This window comes from Rhipicephalus sanguineus, chromosome 2, assembly GCF_013339695.2.
Source record: "Rhipicephalus sanguineus isolate Rsan-2018 chromosome 2, BIME_Rsan_1.4, whole genome shotgun sequence".
NCBI classification, from domain to species: Eukaryota; Metazoa; Arthropoda; class Arachnida; order Ixodida; family Ixodidae; genus Rhipicephalus; species Rhipicephalus sanguineus.
Genome location: NC_051177.1, coordinates 112,426,644 through 112,447,917, shown reverse-complemented (window position 1 = coordinate 112,447,917; position 21,274 = coordinate 112,426,644). Strand labels below are relative to the sequence as shown.

The 21,274-nt window shown below is 44.0% G+C and overlaps 1 protein-coding gene across 5 annotated transcripts in view; it reads right to left on the bottom strand.

The window, feature by feature from the left end:
• The window catches only part of LOC119383529 (twinkle mtDNA helicase), a 40,356-nt gene extending 19,377 nt beyond the window's left edge, over positions 1–20,979 (bottom strand). For 4 of the 5 annotated variants that reach the window (XR_007415143.1, XR_007415144.1, XM_037651728.2 and 1 more), the window contains exons 1-13: positions 20,705–20,978; positions 19,462–19,640; positions 17,464–17,715; positions 16,669–16,756; positions 15,697–15,838; positions 14,494–14,648; positions 13,389–13,545; positions 12,612–12,733; positions 11,192–11,371; positions 9,174–9,300; positions 8,725–8,798; positions 6,532–6,646; positions 3,383–3,574 (exon numbers count right to left, since the gene is read on the bottom strand). Coding sequence is in view for 3 of the 5 variants with exons in the window: in XM_037651728.2 (XP_037507656.1) it covers positions 3,383–3,574; positions 6,532–6,646; positions 8,725–8,798; positions 9,174–9,300; positions 11,192–11,371; positions 12,612–12,733; positions 13,389–13,545; positions 14,494–14,648; positions 15,697–15,838; positions 16,669–16,756; positions 17,464–17,715; positions 19,462–19,600 (1,743 nt within the window). In the remaining 2 variants the exon portion in view is untranslated. Of the gene's footprint in view, positions 1–3,382; positions 3,575–6,531; positions 6,647–8,724; positions 8,799–9,173; positions 9,301–11,191; positions 11,372–12,611; positions 12,734–13,388; positions 13,546–14,493; positions 14,649–15,696; positions 15,839–16,668; positions 16,757–17,463; positions 17,716–19,461; positions 19,641–20,704 lie in introns of all 5 variants that reach the window. The other variant, XM_049412567.1, reaches the window with a different exon arrangement.
• Between the last annotated feature and the right edge of the window lie 295 nt (positions 20,980–21,274).

The window sequence follows — 21,274 nt, the reverse complement described above, 5'->3', positions numbered from 1 at the left end:
GCACAGGCGCTTCGTCATCTTCGTCTTCCTCACCTTCTGGCTCTTCAGCAACAGGCTGCGCACCGGCTACTTGAGCGATAATGTCCTCATCAGTCAAGGCACCACACACCGATGCACCGGCGTCAACTTCAACATAATCGGCAAAACGTACGCCCCGAAGAGTGTCGCGCAATGCCACTGGCATGAGCTCCTCAGCCCCGTCCACGTCACAACTATCCTGCGCACTTCCAGCTGCAAATCCACTGTGGCGGAAACAGTTTGCGATTGTGGTCGCGGTCACCTGTTCCCATGCACGCACCAACATGTGCATGGCAGTGAGCAGCGTAATGCCGAAGTCCTTCCTGTCGCCCGCGCACAAAATCATTCTCTCCAGCATGTGACGCCTATAAAAGTACTTGATGTTCCTTATCACACCCTGGTCCATTGGCTGTAGGGCCGCAGTCGTATTTGCTGGAAGGAACACTAACTTTGTTGCTCTCAGCTCAACGTCGACTTTGTGCGCCGAACAGTTGTCGACGACAAGAAGAACGCGTCTGCTGCCCAGTTCCATTCGCCTGTCGAATTTCAGTAGCCACTTCCTGAATAGGTCACCTATCATCCAGGCTTTCTTGTTTGCGGCGTACTCCGTCGGCAGTGACCGAATGTTTTTGAAGCACCGTGGCTTGAGTGCTTTGCCAATCACAAAAAGGGGGACCTTTTCCGTACCGGTCATATTTGCGGCGACCAGAACAGTGACACGCTCTTTGCTGCGCTTGCCGCCGGCACAGCTGTCTCCCTTGTAGGTGATCGTCTTGTTTGGCTGCAACTTGAAAAATAACGCTGTCTCGTCAGCGTTAAACACATCCTGTGGTGAGTAGCTCTCCAAGTACTGCTGCAGGGTGTCGCTTCTCCAAGTAGCGCATGTTTCGGCGTCCACTTCCTTTGCTTCGCCGGATAACGTGCGGAATACGAGATTGTGCCGCTCCCTGAAACGATGAAACCATCCCTCGGAGGCGACAAAGTCTTCAATGTCCAAGCGCAGGGCGAAATCGGCTGCCTTGGCCATGATGATAGGGCCGCTCAATGCGATACTCTGGGCTCTCATTTCTTTAACCCAGATAATCAAAGCTGACTCCAGTTCCGGGAACTTCGCTGTCCTTAGCCTTTTTCGACTGGCGCCAAAATCCTCGGCTTCATAGGTGTTTTCATTGGCCGTCCTGTTGCGTATGTAGGTTGACAACGTGCTCGGAGGTATGCCGTGCTTCCTTGCAATTTCGTATTTGCTTGAGTTCCCTTGGTCAACCTCTCGCAAAATCTCCACCTTCTCCTTGACAGTCTTCGCGCAGTAGTTTCCCCGCGGCATCTTGCAACTTCGATGCGGAATAAGACGGCTTGACGGCGTGAACGAACAACGTGCTCGATGAACAAAGTGACGCTGCCAGGTGCGGCCTAGGACTGCTAGGACTACTCCGTCGACTCCTCAGCGTCCCGCGGGTCCCGCGTATACAAGTGGCGCGAGGCGCTGAGATAGCGGGAGGGCTACGGAAAAAAAAAAATTGCTCCCTGGATTTCGGAGGCCATACTTTGCTCCCCCTTTGCTCGGAGGCCACTTGAAGCTCGAAAAAACCGGTCGTGCCACCTATCGTTCGGCCGTAAAAGCTTCCACTAGTGTTTGACGATGATGACGCTCGGCGGCGCGCGCTTCGAATTATCCGTAGAGGCGGCAATTTCTGTTCGAATTAACGAATCGTTTTACACATGGTCTCCTATGCACTGCGGACCGGACTGCGGCGACCATTTCGAATTATCCAAAATTTCGAATTAATGAAGTGTGAATTAACGAGCTTTCACTGTATATGTTGTGCAACTTCAACCTTGATACTGGGCACAGTGCCAGGAATGCTGTCGGCCACGTACTTCTACAGATTCGATGCAGCATCACGCAAGATGTTGTAAAAGTGATGGTAGTAAAATGATCGTTCGATAATATTGCCCCTACATTTGCTTGGTAACAGTGCTCAATAAAGCACAAATGGCAGACATTCACTATCTGCCGATTGCTCATTAAAAGCTCATTAAACGAAACCCTTGCGTGAAAGTAAATCCATCACGTCTTCCCTTTTTTTTTTTAAAAAAAAAGCAAACATGGAGGCACGCTACACCGTTCTTTTGTGAACTGGGAGTACTACATTATATTCGGAAACATCTTCAACTGCTTACTTCAAGGGCACACATGGGTCTTACAAGAATTTTCTTTATTAGTTGGGCTAGCTGAATGAAATTTAATACACTTATTCAGTTTTTTCTACAGATTCCAAATCTTCAAGTACATTTTTATTATCTGCATTAGAACAAAAGATATGCAATTTCTGAAAGCATATTTCTTACGGTGCTTTTTGGCAACTTCTCTTTGTCAAGCACAAAAACAAGTTATGTGCCAAGACTGCCAGAGAGCTGGTCTAGTCGATGATGTTAATTTGATTGTTTTCATCAAACTTCAAATGCAAGATAAACAGATGCAAATATGAGTGACACATTTTTGCACTTTATGATTATCAAGAATTATAATTTGGTAAACGATATTACAAGAAAATAAATGGCAACATCGGCTAGAACACCTTTCTGGCAATCTTGTCGCATACTTTGTTTTTGTGTTTGACAAAGAGAAGTTGCCAAGAATACCCGTAAGAATTATGCTAAAACACATTGTAGAAATGGCATATCTTTCATTCTAATACAGCTACACTCAAACCTCGATATATCGAGCACGGATATAACGAATGAACGCTTATATCGAAGTAAATGAAGAATAGTCGTCATAGATACAGTGTAGCAAATAAACGTTTACAACGAATTTTCGGATATAACGAAGGTATTCTCATGGCAGATGTGACTTTGTTATAATGAGGTTTGAGTGTATTAAAAATCTACCCAGAGATTTGGAATTTGCAGAAAAAAACTGAATAAGTGTAGCAAATTTGATTCCGTTCACCCAACTATTAAAAATAAAATTTTCAAGACACACATTTCCCCTTCACGTCAACAAAAACTGGGTATCTTGCGTAGGGGAGCGCAGATGTTGCACTCCCTTACACAGATTCTGAACCAACTGGCCCAACTATTTTGAAAAATTGAGTGCATTTCAGATTCGGGGGTGTGTCTGAACGAGGTAAGTATGGTACACCTCTCAAAAAAAGAAAAAGAAGAAGAAGAAGAAGAAAAAAAAAGGTCGGGTAGAATCAATTCACTTTGCAGTCTATATGCGAGAGCGTCGTTACTCAAATTGAATGAAGATAGTGTTGCTGTTTGACACAATAGATGGCCTATGTTAGCCAGCATTAGCCGTTGTTAGCCATTAGCCAGCATTAATTGTCGCTAAAAAACTATTCATTTACGAACTTACCTTGCGTGGATGCATGACAAGCGTTACGTGACAGTTGTGCTGGGTGGCAAAACGTCGGAAAGAGGCAATCAAGAGGTCCTGCCTCCAGAAACGATCAACGTTGGAGCTGTCCATGCCAACACCCATCATGAACTGCACATTGTCTACCACCACATGCTGAATGTCATGCACGTAGACAGCATGGGACATTGCCTAAAAACGGAAGTATAAAACAACAGCTGAACTAACTGTGAAGGCACAGACACTTCAATATGACCGTGAGAGTTAATTCATTGAAAAAAAAAAAAAAGACTGTCGATTCATGAGAGCACTGTTTTGCTGAAAGTCACATAACTACCAGCACATGTTATACATACGAACAAGCCTGCTCCTCCGATTGATTCAACAGTATCATAAGTGTTACTACTGGGGTTGAGCAAACAATAAATTAGAGCTTTGAAACAAGTAGTGATTTGGTCGAATAACTCCGAATCAAATGTCTCAAATAGTATACGTCAGATTTGAATAAATAAATTAGCATTTTTGTCATCACCCAACTAACTTGCACAATATTTTTAAGAATTGGAACTAGGCTTGTGCCAATGTCACTATTTTGGTTCGAAGTGAAGTGGAAGCAACTTTGCATAGTAGCAAGATTCTAATGGCAGCAGGGTGCAAGTTATAAGCAGTACAATACGTTACCTTTTAAAATTTATACTACTTAGCACGTGTAAGCCTGCAAAACGCACTTTTAAACTTAAAAAATATTTGAGGTGATGGCAATATGTACATTTAACCTTGAAATGTAGCTTCGTGGCAGTGTGGATTTCCCCTGGAGGGTGGTTTCACGACATAGCAAGCCCACGCTGCAGTGAAACTACCTTTACCGGGGGGGGGGGGGGGGGGTTGTCACATGCAGTCAGATATACATATATTCGTTCATTTCAGTGGCGAATTTCAGAGGGGGGACTGTAGGGGCGATGTCCCCCCCCCCCCCCCCCGCCCTCCCTTCAATGTCGTTCACCTCCTTTGTCAGGTTGCCTGTTGAGTTTGCCCCCTCTGTTAGGTTGCCTAGGCTACCTTTGCCCAAAAGGGAGAAGGAGAATCTTGTCCCCGCTCTCTACCTCTCCGTCCCCATTTTCTGCTTCCCTATGCACATTTACAACGAAGGCTTCTTAGCTGCCGCCATAATCCTCTCTGGGCTGTTGTAAATATACGTGACCCCCCTAAAATGCACTGCCAAGGTGGTAACGTCAGCCTTTGTACATGGCCCCCCCTCTCGATCAGATGATGGAACTGCCCCCCCCCCCCCCAAAAAAAAGATAGGCACCTGAATCCGCTATTGGTTCACTTTGAATACTTTGAAATTATGAATAATTTAAATTCGTGTCGAAGCGAATTTGAATACTGTAATATTCGTTCAAATATTTGAAGCACTCAAATATTTGCACACCCCTAATTAGCAGTACAATAAGAAGACCACAACTTTCTACATTATAACTTCATTCTTTGCGAGTTAAAGCCATATTTTAAGCTTTTTTGTACCCCTTATCACCTCCATGATTTCCATCAATTTTGGTTTTTCAATATGTCACAAAACCACATTTATCACTCCACAGGTAACACCTTTAACACCTTTTAGCCATTTTCACTTCCACCATTCTCTCCCGCCACTACAAATCATTCCTACATTGTAATTCCATTCCAGCAACCTCACGGAGACCAAAGTGAATTGTTAAAAAAAAATACTGCATTTTCTAGACAAGCAAGCAAATACTAACCCGGAAAAACTCAATAAACCCATTTCGACAAGCTTCCTTTTCCTTTTATCACAATCTCCTGGCCTCCTAGTAAAGAGAACTACCGTATTTTCTCCAACGTAACGCGATTTTTTTTCCACATTTTTGCTGCCTAAAGTCGATCTTCGCGTTACAATCGAATACCAAAATTACCATTTTTTCTTCCTGGACACAATGAAAAGTCACCCCTCGCGTTACAATCGTGCTCGCGGTACAGTCGAATACAACTTTTGAAATCTGCGGCATTCGCTCCTCAAAGGCCGATGCACGCAAGCCTCCACCAATGGGTGCACACCCCAGACCGACGTCATGAGCCGGACAGCCGGTGAGCCTGCCTTAGGAGAACATTGCCGCAGTGCACGAGCGGGACTACAGTAGACTCTCAGTAAACGGAAATCTCTTAAACGGAAGTGCTGCTTAAATGGAGCAACTGCCTGTGGTATGATTGGTTTCGTGCTTGAATTCTGCAGCCCTGCTCCTCTCTCAGTAAACGGAACTCCTGTTAACCCTTTCAGTCCCAAAGAAATTCATTTATATGTAAGCAACCGGTTTTTAAATTTTGAGATGCACATGATCACAGTAGTGCAAAAAAATGAAAAACAGAATATTTCCTCATAGTTTTCGAGAATAGTAATTAATCTCAAAATAATTTTATTAATACTTATTATTTAATAATATTTCCATTTTTTACCTAATTTATAACTTAAATAGTTTAGATTGGATAGCGTAATGCCCAAGAGCCAACATTCCAATTTTCGACGCAAAACTAAAATATATGCCTTATCTCTGCACGGTGAAAGCAGAAGCTGCCTGAGCGAAATGCACTAACAGCATGACCACTTCTGTAATTTCTTTGTTCACACGTGACCTCTCTTTGTTGTATGTACCAGGTTGGTATCATATGTAGAGCAGGTGCTAACTACGAGCTCTTGAAAAAGAACAACGCTTTATCTTTACTGGGTGCTTGCTGAGTGACCTAGAAAATTGGTGATTCCAATTGGAATCACTGGGCCTAAAAGGGTTAAACGGAACACAGTTTGCTGGACCCTTCAGGTTCCGTTAAATGAGAGTCTACTGTATTTCTTTAGTCGCGGAGGCGATCGGCTGCTGCGCTTCGGTCGTCTGGGTGGTTCCTCTCTAGACTTCTTAAGTTGTATTGGAATATAAGAGGTTCTCTCATGGTACAAACACAACACAGCACCTACCATGTCTGCCCTTCATCCTGCTATGAACTACTAGAGTAATAACATTGGCATGGTTTGGAGCAGTGTAATGAATCAGTTATCACAAGGCTGTATCTGTGTCTCGAAAATCAATGTTTCACACGACAAGAGCAACAAAAAGAAGAAACAAGGAAGAGGTTAGCCTTACGTCCATCACGTTCTTCATGGACTCTTCACCATGGAAAGTCATGAAGTACAGGGGGAGGAGCTCAAACTTGTCGGCCCACAAGTCAAATTCCTCCATGTTGTTCTCTAGTGACATTCTGAAAAAGGGTAGGGGGTCATGATTTTTGCATGCGATGCACTGCACTGAAAAAAGCGCATCCTTCTACTTAGTACAGGTTGTTTCGCCACAAGTTCAAAACAGCAAAAACTGCCCACGAGCAAAGAATTGTAAGCATTATGCAGTGCATGTTAATTTCTATCGCACTCTCAAAGGGACTGACAACCAATTTTTCTCTACCAGTTTTTTACGGCACAATAGGAAGCTCACCCTTTGTAGTGTTTGTAGCTGCAGCGGTTAATCCCAAAAGTGCGCGGTTATTTTATTAGCAGTATTTTCCGACACGAAAAGCCCCTGAACTGTACGTAGATGTTCTCCAGCAAAGCTGTGAAGCTATAGCGATGCCGATAGCCCTCCTCGCATTATGCTCAAGGTTTTGCTTTCACACGAGTGGGTGAAACTGTGGTTAAACACCTTCATATTGACATTTTCGAGCGTTTTGGAATATCAAAAGCAGGTAGAGTAAGTTTTCCGAACACTCGTCGTCACGTGAGATCTCTTTACCGCGTCACGGGCTAGGCGCTCGTGGCCTCCGCGATTAGTTCCGATAACGCTTCACTGGAGGTAATCTCGGAGGCCACGAGGCACTTTTCATACTTTTCCAACACGTCGGCGGGTGCCACTAGGCCGCACTCGCACAGCCGAGCGTGGACACCGTGGTCACTGACTCGAAGACAGCCTACGGAAGCTTCCGCAGGGGGGTAATCTCATCCGCGGCCCGAGCCATTCTATCCAAGTGCAAGCCTCCGGGAAGAGCCGTAGAGCTCGTGTGGGTCCCGGCTCACTCGCAGGTAGCAGGCAACACCATTGCCGACTATCATGCCCGAGAAATGTCACTCCGGGCCGAGCATGAGCCGGAAGAGCTACCGCACCCGGTTACCAGCTTTCGGGACATTACCCGGATGTACCGAGAGGAAAGGTGCAGACTGCCAGAGCCGCACCCCGAACTGACCAGGCAACAACAGACGATACTGCGTCGAGCGCAGGCGGGATCGCTTGCGCATCCTGTACTGATGAACCGCATGTACCCTGCGGAACACGACACGCTCTGTCCGTTTTGCAAGAGCGAGAATGGCACCCTGCCGCACATCTTGACAGAGTGCACAGAACTAAAAAAACCCCCTCCTTCCCTTCCCCCCAACACCCCCAATCCCCAACCCCTTGAGCGATGGGAGACCTTGTTATCCAGCCCCGCCCTACCGACTCAGCTTGCACTGACGGACAGGGGCCAGGAGCTGCTAGATACATACGGGTCCCGAAACTAGGGAACCGCCCCGTCTGGTGCCTGCGTGCACTACCAACACAGTTGGGCTTAATAAAAGTTGATTCATCATCATGCCACTAGGCCCTCAGCTAACAACGTTCATGCTGCCACTCATGAGCATCGGGTCATACGTCAAGCGAAGGCGGCACCACTGTTCTGCTCAGTGCAAAACGAATGCATATCTGCACGTTTTACGTTAGAAAAGAATATAATAAAAAGTATGCTTTATATCAACACTAATATAAAGACAATTAATAGCGTACAACAGTGAAAGGTCACGTGATAGGTACATGTGCACATTCACATTTTTGCTGCCAGAGGCACCAAAAGTTATTTTGAGTGGAGAAATAAAAATATAAATCCGTATTTAATGAGAAAGACAGGGTTCGTTTTAGACATTACAACAGACAGCCCTTCTATTGGCGGGGTTATCTCAATTCGTGTTCTGTGCAGTTGTCGGTCACTTTAAAGTTCTATTTTATAGAATAATGTAGTGGATGCCAAGCATTACAGAAGGATGTAGACATTAAGTCAAAAGTCGTAAGTGACTTATATGCATCATTATTTGCCCCTTGCAGCCACAGCTATAATGAATGCAATGAGAAAAAAAAGGAATATATAACATAAATAAACCTCTCAAAATGCCTCTCCATTTTTTTATCTAGGCACGTAATTTCATTCAAACTTATTTCATGCTGTCAAGCGAAGCATACAAGAAAAACTCACATAGAATTGGTTACCACTTGCAAGAGAACCTTAAAAAAATGCTATTCGTTTTACTTATTGATACTTACTTGGCAAACTGGGTTAGCATAATCTTGGCCAGCTTTTCATTCTGAATTTCGAAGCTCCCCCAAAGAGTGTTGACCTGCATGAGATCGAGGGAAGCACGATAAAATAATTTTGCCGCGCTTTGCCTTCATAAACTGCAGCACTGTTCACGTGTTCATTGAGTGCAGTGTTTGAAAAGCTAACTAGAAAAATTAGGACAACATTGAAACAAACAAATGAACGCATTTTAGCTGCCACGTTCCTAAGACGAGAATGCGCAAAAGGTCATTCTGCTTCGTAATGCAGCACATTTACAAACCAAGAGAAGCAAGACATAGCGCACACGAGACTTGGGTAACTATCTTCCAGTGAAATTTCTCAAATTCTCATGATGGTCCTCTATTCAAAGTAGTGTCAGGTGCTATTGATTCGTATTAAAAAACAGTGACAAAAGAGAATTTAATGCACGTACCCCTTGCATGCAAAGGTCCAAGGAGTACTCGCACATAAATGTGGTCTTGCCCGAACCAGTGGGTCCCGTAAATACTGTTAGCTCCCCCGTCCGAAAACCTTTGAGTAGCCGCACGAGCCCAGGAAACCTGAAAAGCAAAAATGTGGCACAGTATTAATTACGCTGTTTTTTTCAGAGACAAAACACACTCCGCCAAATGGCTCAATGTCTTATCCGCTGAAAACAATCTCACGCATGTGTATGCTTTGGACAAACCAGATATGAACGGTACACACACACACACACACACACACACACACACACACACACACAAATTCAGACATGTCCATTGTTCTTCTCATGACTTCATTATAATTTCCATACAGAATAATGTCTGTGCTGAGAGAAGGAATAAGTGCCATTTGTTGGTGAAGGCAAATTAGTTTTGTTACTGGAAAGAATTGCAATATAGCTTGTTATTAGGGATGGGCAAATAGTAAATTTGAGGTTAGAAGCGAATCCGAAGCGAAAAGTGATTTGGTCGAACAATTTCGAATCGAATAGTTCGAATAGTACTCACCACATATTAAGAAAAATTGAGCATTTTCTTCATGACCCTTGCACAATACTTTTAAGAATTGGAACTGGGTATGAGTGAATGTCACTTTTTTGGTTTGAAATGAAGTGGAAGAAACCTTGAATAGTATCAAAATTTGAATAGCAGTAGGGAGCGAGTTATAAGTGGTACAGAAGGTTACAATTTAAAAATTACTAGACTTAGCGCATATAAGCCCATATAACACGCTTTTAAACTTTAAAAAAAAAAGTATGTACATGTAACCTTGAAGTGTGGCTTCGCGGCAGTGCAGATTTCCCCTGGATGGGTGGTTTCACGGCACAGCACCCAGACGCTACAGTGAAACCACTTTTACAGGGAGTTATGTGTGGTCAAATGTATACATATATTCGTTCTATTTCGAATACTTTGAAATTTCGAATAATCTAAATTCGTATCGAAGCAAATTCGAATACTTTAATATTGGTTCGAATATTCGAAACGCGCGAATATTCGACCATCCCTACTTGTTATAATGAAAAATCTAATGTACGCTACACACCGACTAGAATTAGTTTGCTACATAAGGGTACACCACTTCCCCTCTGAGGAATGGTATAGTATTGTGCAGCAATGTCTTAAAGAAGCAGACCAATATATCCAATGGCCAGGTGTTCAAACCTGATCAATTATTCAAACTTTGCCGCTGCACGTAATATTGGGGCGACTTGTACAGCAAACAGTGACAAACCAGGCCACCCATGGACATGAACATGAGCTGCATTCATACAATCCCACAGCCACCCCAACAAAGGGTGGGTAGCATGCATTTACAGTAGACTCTCGTTAAACAGAACCTGAAAGGACCAGGAAAATGTGTTTAATTTAACAGGAGTTCCATTTACTAAGAGAGGAGCAGGGGTGCAGAATCCAGGTATGAAATCAATCATATTAGGGACAGTTGTTCCGTTTAAGCAGCAGCTTCGTTTAAGATATTTCCGTTTACTGAGTCTACTGTATTGAGCTTGCACTGACCACATGCATGCAAATAGCTTGGGTTTCAATTTGGTTTTGGCTCGCTACCTTGCACATAAAGGCAATTGCAATATGGCAATGCTCTTTCTTTCCCTTTTTTTTATGTCAGGGTTGGGGCAGCTTTTCAGGAGACTTATGGTTGCTCTCATACAACTGCAAGGATTGGTCAGAATTAGAGAGTCTCCCGGACAGATTGGAAGATTTGGCAGATATGACTTACATATCATCTTGGATGACTAAACTAACTGCTACTTGCTCAACAACGCCAGCTAAGCCTCCGTATGGTTCAAAAAGGACGACTAAACAGGGTAAGGTAAGCTGTATAAAATAGATACGACACAAAATGCTACTTGTAAGCTAAATTTACGTGTGGACAAGCCAGTGGTATACTACAGCTTAAAGATCCATTTACACCAGCTATGGAGTACTCGGTATTTGTGTGACCAACCTCTGCCAGGGCACACCCATGAACGTGTCCACATTCTGTAGTAGGTCTGCGACTGCAGCTCGCAAGCTGTGGAACGTCGTGATGGCTCGATGGCTGACTGGTTGGCACCGTTTCAATACATCCGGAAGCTGGCTCTGCGGCTTGGCCTGCAGTGCTGCCAGAGGGTAACCCTCCTTGGGCCTGGAAAGAAGACAGCATGGCATGCTGGTAAGAAGCAATTCAAGCTCTGTGCAAGGTAATTTTGAAAGGACAGTTCATGTCACAGATGCCCAATGTAAGTACAGTACAGGGCATAAATGATGAAGACAGATGTACAGTAGACTCTGACTAAATGAAACCTGAAGGGGCCAGGAAAATATGTTCTGTTTAACAGGAGTGCCATTTACTGAGAGATCAAAAGAGGTGCATAACTCAAGTACGAAACCAATCATCTTACAGGTGGTAGTTCCAATTAGCTAGCAATTCAATTTAAGAGATTTCCATTTACTGAGAGTCTACCATATTCAGCTGTCCTACTCACACCCAATTTGGTGTTTCACTAAATCAGTCAATCATTTCAAGGGAGTCAAATAACACCGCAAGCTACAAAAAAACATGGCTGATCCCTCTGTCGTAGGAATCGGTGTAACACGAAAATGAAACGTGTCTTCACAGAGGTAATTGAATGTTTATTGTGCATTGTTTCGCCGCAAGGGCGAAGCAATGAATGCGATAGCAACAAATTGGAATGCCAGGCGAAGAACGGCAAGCGTCTCGAAACTTGAAGCGTGATGCTCAAGCACAAAGGATGCACGAAAAGAACACACACAGGACAAGCACGAACTAACCACTGTCACAGTTGTTACTTCTTTGTGTTTGAGCAGTGCGCTCCTTTAGCAGGCGCGGCCGCTGCAACGAGCGAAGTGAGCTTCATGCACTCTGTAGCTTCAACATAAACTTGTGGTAAAAGCACAAGACGTACAAACTGCCCCTATCACGAGATAAGCGCGCAGGCACAGGCGACCACGCCCTGTAGGGCAAAGTACAGGTGGGGGTGCGCAACAAACGATGCGCGTGCGCTTTAAACCTTTAAAGTGCACCCTTCGCGCTCTTCACGCCATCTCGCTGGTAATGACGAAAACAAGTGCCTCCAAGCTCCACGTACCGCCAGCGGTAAATGGTGTCTATAAATAGCTTGCCATTAGTATGCCGAAGAACGGAGGCTTTGAGGCTGTCGTTTCGCGCCGCGCGCTGCGGCGCGAGGGGTCATGGGTTCGATTCCCGACGACAGAACTTTTTCTTCTTGTTTTTTTTTTTTTTTTTTGTCATCTGTTAATGTACATTTTACAACGTCATAGCCGTGATGGAAATATGTCAGTGAAGTCTTGGTGGAGCCCGGCATAGAAAATTTTGTGTTAAAATATGCAACTTAAGTGCCCACCTGATGTAGTAGCACCTTTTCTCAGACAGCTTTCTTGCAAAGACCTTCACGGATTCCCAGTCTTGGAGACGGTTTCCAAACCAAAGAGTGATCTTGTCAAATTGCTCAAACAATGGAAGCACCTGAAAAAAATGAACAAAACAAGGAGCAGGAGTGCATTTAATTCATTGTTTGATCAACCGATTGAAAATGTTAAAGATCCAAAAGTAACACAACAATTTTTTAGAGATACTAGAACCCATGTGGAGGGCCCTCAATTAATTTTGACCATGCAGTATTACTTAGCATCCACTTATTTGCCCCTTAAATGCAGCTGCTGCAGTTAGCTACTCAATCAACAGCCTCAAGCTCATCTGCATAACCCTGGAGCCAGCAAGCTTATGCAGAAGGTAGAAGTTCGGAGCTCACAGAATAGGATGTATCAATTTAGGGCTAAATAGAGCATGCCTCTCATCTTCTGTAAATCATGTGACACTGGCATAATTTTGGCCAACACACATTAGATCAAAGACCACGTCACCTCCAGGCACCAGATTCATTGTAGAATAACATAGTAATCATAAGATATTGCAGAAACGATGTTTCCCTGTTGCCTTTAGCAGCTCCCTGATCACAGTTTCTTGATCGCAAGTGCAGATGCAGACAGCATCCTGTTCATTCATTTGCTTCTGCTATATTGTTGCTACCGGTTAAAAGTGAAGCTGTAAAATTACTGCTTGAGCGGCACGTTGGTTAATGCACCAATAAAAAGAAAAGCAAAGCAGGCTTATGACAGACCTCCAAAGGCAGGTTCGAAGTTCCTGATAGAAGAGATGCCACCGGCAGATTGGTCTCCTGTACGACAGCCAAGGCATCCTTCTCGGATGCAGTCAGGATCAGCTCCTGGTGGCCCCTCTTGATCCTATGCCAACCAAACAGGCCCACAACTGTTGGCCTACGAGGAAGGAAGAACGGGAGGTTGGGGCATACGTGGCAACTAACAGGCTCAGAGAGAGAAACACAACTGAAATTTCAAGCAACGAGTACAACTGTTACCGAGATACGACATGCAGGCCACACTTTCTATGGCTCGTGCCATGCACCCTTCTAGCATCCCACAAAATCCAGCTTTCACTGTTACGATAAATACTAAGCTTCAAGGAAGTTTGCAGGAGTGTAACTAGCAAATTGAGCGGGTGACTAGACACCAGGACATAAGATACTGTAAGTCCACTTGGGTTGACCATGAACACTACATTGATCTTCAAAACAGGGCAAATACAAAGCACAGCCAACAAAGAGAAGGCACAGGGTTCAACATACAGAAAGGAAATATGACCAATCTACACATTTCAATATAATGGTATGTGCAAACCAGCAGCTTCTAGTTCCATCTTCTCAAGACATGCTCAAGATCTGGCCAAGAAATGAATAGAAGAATGGATATCATGATCACTCCTTTTTAAATGAGGTAGAGGCTGATGGCACAAAGCCTGCCATCTTTACTTTTTATTCTGTGCTTTACACTGGCCAGTGGCCACCCAATATGCTTGCATGGGACACAGTTTCTGCTTTCAGGTCTTTGTGACCACATGGTTTGAACTGTGGTCTCCTGCAGGATGACCTTCCTCCTTTGAGGTAACACCATTGCAGCTCACTACCACGAAACCCACTCTCCACAAAACAACTCGGGGAATGCCACCACAGCTTTCACCCTACGTTTCCAGACGGCCCCCTCGTTATGAAGAAACAGTTCGGAAAACATTGCAAGCTGTAGCCTGCCTCCTTTGCTAAACAAGAATTTGGTCATAATAGTGATTAGGCCATAAATTAAACGATGGCAGCAATGAAAAAACAGGTACATCATTAAACGGTTAAATGTACAAAGCTGCCGGATAATTACCTGGGGAAAATGTTTGTAGCTTCATGCTCCTCTGTCACTTCTATGGACTTCAGCGCAACCAGCTTTTTTGTTGGTCCATAAATGGGAAACAGAATACTGGACTTGTCTTCAGACAGACGGACATCCATTGCCCTCATGGTCACTGGGTGTATCCTCTGTAATGAACCACAACGCAAAGGCAGCTTTTAACTTTCATATTAAATGGAAAAAATTATTATATCGTTGTTATTACTATACTGACAATAGTTACCAAGCCATAGCATCAAGAACAGGTATACACCCAGCCAGGCCAAGGTGAGCCTTAGTAGCCAAACAATGTTATTGCATGTCGCACGACCAATCACGTGAGAAGTGATTTCAGTATCATTAGGAGAAGAACACTTGCAGGGGTGCAGTGCAGCATTCGATACATCAAAAGCACCAGTCAATGCCATACTTTTGGGTGGAATTTCCAAAGGGGACATGACAGCTCTCTGATATAGACAATGAGTCAACATAGAAGGGTTCAATATTTGAGAACAAGAAAAGGCATACTCAGCTGGCATCCAGCATTCCACCATTTGCCAAACATTGTCAGGAAGAATCATTTTCAGTGGTTTTCAGTACCAGGTGTGTTAAGAGTGTGTCATTATTCAGCATGCTAGGTAGTCAGCCGCCCATGTTGTTAGGGTGCCAGTAACATAGGTTTGTCGTTTCATTGCGTCTTTGACACTTTGGTGTGCGTGTGTATGTGCATGCAGATAGCCACTGCATACAATAGCCAAATGGGTCAAGAAAGGACGGTGCAAAGATTGTGCCACCTTCTTGCAATGCCAGGTAATGTAACGCACACCAATGCAGGCAGGCCTCAGTGCCACCTTTATCTTAGCAGTTACTTTTGATATCCATCATAAAACGTGTGCTATGACTAAACGCAAGTGTACAAAGCTCACCGACAGCTCTCCAGCACACAATAAGTCATCAACGCAGACCCATATGTGTGTTACAGCAAACACTGACAACACCAAACAAATGCAGGTGAACAAGAGCCCGCAACAGCTAATGCCAAAAAGTAAGGCCCTACAGACTATAGCATATCACTAATTACGCTGCAACTTAACAAGCCTGCTCTATTCCATAACTGCAACTTATACAGATGTAAGCAAGCAGGCTGAACTGAGTACATATGGCACAGGAGTACAGAGAACAGCCGAGGGAACGTACCTGCAGACCAAACCTGCTAATTATCTGCTGCAGCAGCGATGACTCGGCATCTGCTAGCCGTGTGGAAGACTCGTAGAGAGATTGCAGATCTCTCACTTCTTGCTCGTTAGGAAAGGCGTGACAATCAGCTGCTAGCCGTTCCCTGAGCAGAACACAGTGAGGGGGCTCCATTAAACTGCATTGAAACTTGAAAACAAACACTTATATTTTCCTTCTTATTTTATTCAGTTAGCTTTATGTTATATTATGTTTACGCATATTCGGCTAGACGTCATTAGGCCATTTCTGCACAAACTTTGTTTATTTTGGTTGGTAAACTACAGTTCTTGCACTAAGCTTGAAACAAAAAGTACACTGCTTAACCCAACCTAAACCAAAAAAAAACCGAACCTCCTTTTTTTTTTCTTTTGCTGCTGTGCAGAGAATATTAACGACCTCTGTATCTCAATAATGCTGCTTCTTCAGAAAGTACAAGCAAGACTAAGTTTACATCTTTCTTGGATGGCATACATCCACTGCAGACTTGATCTTCTATGCAGGATCTACAAACCTTATAGGGGACCTTTTAGTATGCTCGTACGCTTGAGCGCTTCGGATATATGAATGAATATTACAATATTCAGATTCACTTTGAGACAGATTTAATATCACCGATATTTCAGAGTAATGATAAAATCCACACTACCGCAAAGCCACACTTCATAGTTAAGCCACCTTCACCTCGACTGAACTTTTTTAAAAGCTTAGAAGCTTGTTATATGGGCTTATGTCGGCCAAGTATGGCAAATTTCAAAATGCGACGTATATTGCAGCTCATAACTTGCACACTACAAGCATTCAATATCTATGACCATTCAAATTCACTTCGAAATTATTCAATACTGATTACCTCTCACTTTGGACCAAAAAAGCAAGACTAACACAAGACTACCTTTTACGCAAAGGCAACAAAGCTGTTACAACTATACTAACCTGAGCTCTGCGGTTTTCTCAATTGCAAAGCAGTCTTGAAGATTCCGCCAACTGGTCACTACGTGGCAATTATAGCATGTGAAGAGGCCTATAAAGTGGGAAAATATGGCAACAAAAAAAGGGCGCTTACTTTAGTCAACCAGTGAATTCATTAGCCAGTTGGGATAAGCATTAACGCAAGAAGTGGCACAAAGCGAAAAATAGCTTACTGTTGGCCCATTTCGTTCACTTGACATATCTTCGCGAAAGGAATGAGCAAATGAACATGACACGCAGATATAGATAGAAGATGAAAGCTTGTCATGCCAAAATAATTTATGCAGCAAATCCCTTTCTTTGCCAAGGAATCACTCGGTAGCTTTGCAGTCTGTCAGTAGATGGCAACTTTTCCAGTCACGAGTACTCTACAAGTAAGAAATTTATAACGAAAGATGTATGGACTGTCTACTAATGCAGGCCATTACTTGGCATTTCCAGCACACTTTAAGTCGAGCTGTCAGGATGACATAGTTGCTAGTGTGTAGGATATCCAATTGTGCCCAGGGCCATATATGCTTTTGTTCCCACTGGCATTGACTAGCAATGTTTCTTTTGCTTTGTTCTTTTTTTTTCTACTCTGTTCTTGCATTTCTGCAGAGAGACACCAGGTCCCTCAAAGGGGCCCAGACCACTAAAAACACCTCACAACGTAACACAGCAGGATAAACATTGGGCACACAATAAATGCGATACAATGAAAGTATTTCTGCAAGCAATGCAGCTGCAGATTGCCCGTACACGCACGCTGCACCGCACCTGTTCTGACGTTGATAAACGCTGTTGGCGGCAGACTCTTGGGAACCTCGGCGATAGAAGGGTCGTGCTGACAGACGGGGCACGTGATCTTTAGACAGGTGTATCCTTCCTCAAATCCAACTGAATTGTCCTTCAGCACCTTTTTGATCTTTGACACAGTCACCGGAGCAACGTCACTCGTGCTAAGCATGGTTGCCATAGCCCGCCTCTGCATGAAGCTTCTCGGAAGTGCCAGAGAGTACCTCTGCATGCCTGAAATTGAAACCAAGCTTTGCTAGCAGCGAAGTAATAACAGTATAAACAACAATAAAAAAAAGATATGGTTCCAACCTCCATTGCCTATGACATCTTCGCATTGATTTAAGGGGCACGTTGACTTAAAAGCACTGTACGAATAACTGGTACAAACACACATTTTCAAAGTACAAAGTGCACCTTGTCTTGTAAACCTGTGTGCCCCTTTCAGTTCTTTGTATTGTCACGTAGTAATGCTTTCACTTGGGCCAGTTGGTGCAAACTTGTAACTTGATTCATGGCTGCGCTAAAAACACGGACAACAGAAGAGACGTACACAGGACGGGCACAAACCACCAACTTTATTACTGAACGCCAAAGTAAACCTATATATGCACGAATCTCATCACGTGCTCTCTTTTACGCCCCTTCGTGACTGATTAGCAACACACCCCCCTGGGGCTATCTTTCTTTGAAGCAACATCACATCAACATCACAGATACAGCACCTCTTGGCTTAGTAGTACCCAGACATGGCAGCCACACCAATGCATTGTATTATCACAAATGCATTGTTCTGCTTTTTCTGGGCCCTCTGCGTGGGAGCCCAGTATTCAACCTCTGAGCCATGCCGGTGCTTGAAACTGCTTTGCAAAAAGGTCCTATACAGGCTTCACGTCGGGAACGAACCACATTAGCATATGCAATATAGCGTGGTAAAAGAGTAGAATAAGCACCAAGCGTCGCACAACGCGAATTCTGTAACCAGGCCTCACACAAAGCGAATTGCGCAACGAGTAGGTTGTTAATTACTTCCAACCCATTACAAAGAGCTCTGCCATAATTCTTCATCGTCATCAAGCACAGCATCAACAAAGTGCGCATAATGCCTTACATGCGTTTAGCAGGTACCACGGCTGTCTGTAGAATGACGAAAAATGGCACAGTGCCTACTGCCCTACTTCTAAAAAATTACAATGGTTTATAGCGTAGTGGGTTCCTCGCAAGTGCACTTCTGTTGATTGCCAAGGAAGCCCATAAGGCTCCCATGATCCATTTCCTCAGGGTCTCAATAAAGTCAATTCTCTCTCTCTCTCGCTCTACGTTTCTCCGGTTAAAGTGTGTTATAAAGCGTGGTGGGACAGTTAAATAACGACCGGGCGTCACACAATATGCATTACGTAACTAGCGGGTCGTTTAAAGCTTCCAACCCATTACAAAGGGCGCAACCATAATTAGTCATCGTCATCAACCGCCGCATCAACAAACTGCACATAATCGATTGCATATGGTACCTCGCTTCTCCGCAGAACAACGAATAATGTCGTGCTGGGTGCTTCCCAACTTCCCAAAAATTACGCTTTGTGGCGTAGTGGGTACGTCGCTAATGTACCTGTATTAGTAGCCACAGGAGAGTTTATAACGGGCTCTAGAAATGCCGCTCTTTCAGCTTTCGCTGTGACTGTGCTGCGCTTTCCGCGCAGGCCTGGCGTTTTTTACTAGGACAGTTTTTTATCGAATCATTACGTATTGATTTATTGCTTGGAGCAAGGTAAGCTTGTTATGCTGATACTTCTTGTTTACACAGCTTCCTGATGTGCTACCACCCAAATAAGGCAAGCACGATAGCATCAATGAGATCTATCCTAATACACTTCGGAAGTTTATGCCGTAATACTGCTTCATTAAAACCACAGGGGAAAACATGAAAAAGCTGTACACATACAATCTTGTTTGAACATGCCTACGATACGACTGCCTTACCATGCAGCTGTTTCATAATGTAGTTGTAGCGTCCGTAAGACACTCCACAGATGCCAGTGGTCAAGCCTGCCATGTCGGCAGACCTGGTATCAGGACACTTCGTCAAAAGAAAGGAATACCGCATTAACTTGCCGGCCATGTCTCAGCATGCCTGCCAGGTTTTCTTTCGATGTTGGGCCCTTCACAAGACGAACAAGATAGAAAGAAAAAAAAAGAAAACACAGTGAGAATGCATCATAGTACACGAAGAGCAACTTCATTGTATTGTCTGCATGTGGTTTGAGCGCAGTCATTACCTGCACCAATGCTGCAGTACCCTCATGAGTTTCGTTATGTTTGTGTGCCAAGCAACGCACTCATTTCACAAGAAAATGAGGCTAGCTTTTATTCAGTGGTTGAGACAGTAAAAACGTCTTGAAATATACTGAGTATGTGCAGCGCAATGGTACGAAGACAAGAGAAGACACGCAAACGACATAGCAGCGCCAGTCTATGTCGTTTGTGTGTCTTCTCTTGTCTTCGTACCATTGCGCTGCACAGTCTATGTCGTTTGCGTGTCTTCTCTTGTCTTCGTACCATTGCGCTGCACATACTCAGTATATTTCAAGACATGTACCAACTCGCCCATCAACGGATCCTTCGTAAAAACGTCTTTCACACGAAGGAACAAAGAAACCACAAAATTTGCTGAGTATATCCTGCGTCCATAAAACAACTCTATTATACACCCTCCTAAATACCGCGTTTGCAGTCTAGCGCAATTCTGAGAAGGCCGTATCAGTTAGATACTGGGGCATTTAGACGGGACTGCTTTTAAAGCCCTAATATTTCGCTTTAACTGCCATACTGCTGCTAGCATCTAGTTCTCACACAATTTAATAATGGGAAGATATCGACGCATATTTGAATGCAGGCGCTGGGTGCACAGTACTGCAGACTTTTTTTTTTTTCTTATTGGCACTGCCTGCTATATTATTATGGTGCGGGCCGAGGTTTTATTATTTTTTTTTCATACCTCACAATAAAGAAAGTACTGCCGACTGTCATAGGAACCACATCAGCTGTTCGACTACACTTTCAAGGAAAGCGGCATTTAAAAATGGGATACAAGTATCTCTCAGCTGATCAGCACCTCTGACGCTTATACCCTCACTTAACAGCGCGTATGTCTAAAAATTGACGAGTAAGACTTTAATTAGGACAGTTAAATGTTGACAAGCAAGTCTCCGAGGTTATTACGCACCTTCTCGACGATGGTAGGAAAACTCGGGAGTGTAAACAAAGCAGTGGAGAAGGTTCGATTCTCGCTTCACCCGTCGCTTTTTAACGCACAACGTACCTCACAAGTGCACGAATGACAGGGAAATCCGCGTAAACGAGACTCAAACGCGCTTCTCTCGGTTCAATTAGTCCGCGATGCGAAAAAAGTGCGCGCCAACGCACGCGCGCCGATTTGATGCAATCCTCAACGTGTAGAAACAAGACCAAGCGCGCCCAACGCTCGCCATGTGCTCGCGATAGTTGCTAGCATGCCGACGTTGATCGCGCCAACTTTATCGCACGCGTTTTCACACGATCGACTGACGGATCAGAGCGTCTAAGCTAAAATTTAAATACGAGAGCAACTTTGCGTTGTATAGCAGGACTACTGTCAAAGATCTGTTGACCTTTAACAATTAATATCAATGAAAAGGAGAGCGGCATCCTACACGAGCGCAAGCCCGCGTAAATGTAGCGTTGTTCCGGCATTTCTTGCTTAATATTGTTGCGAATAACAGGAAATAGTTCATTTGCGGTCGGGTGCATGGTGTTT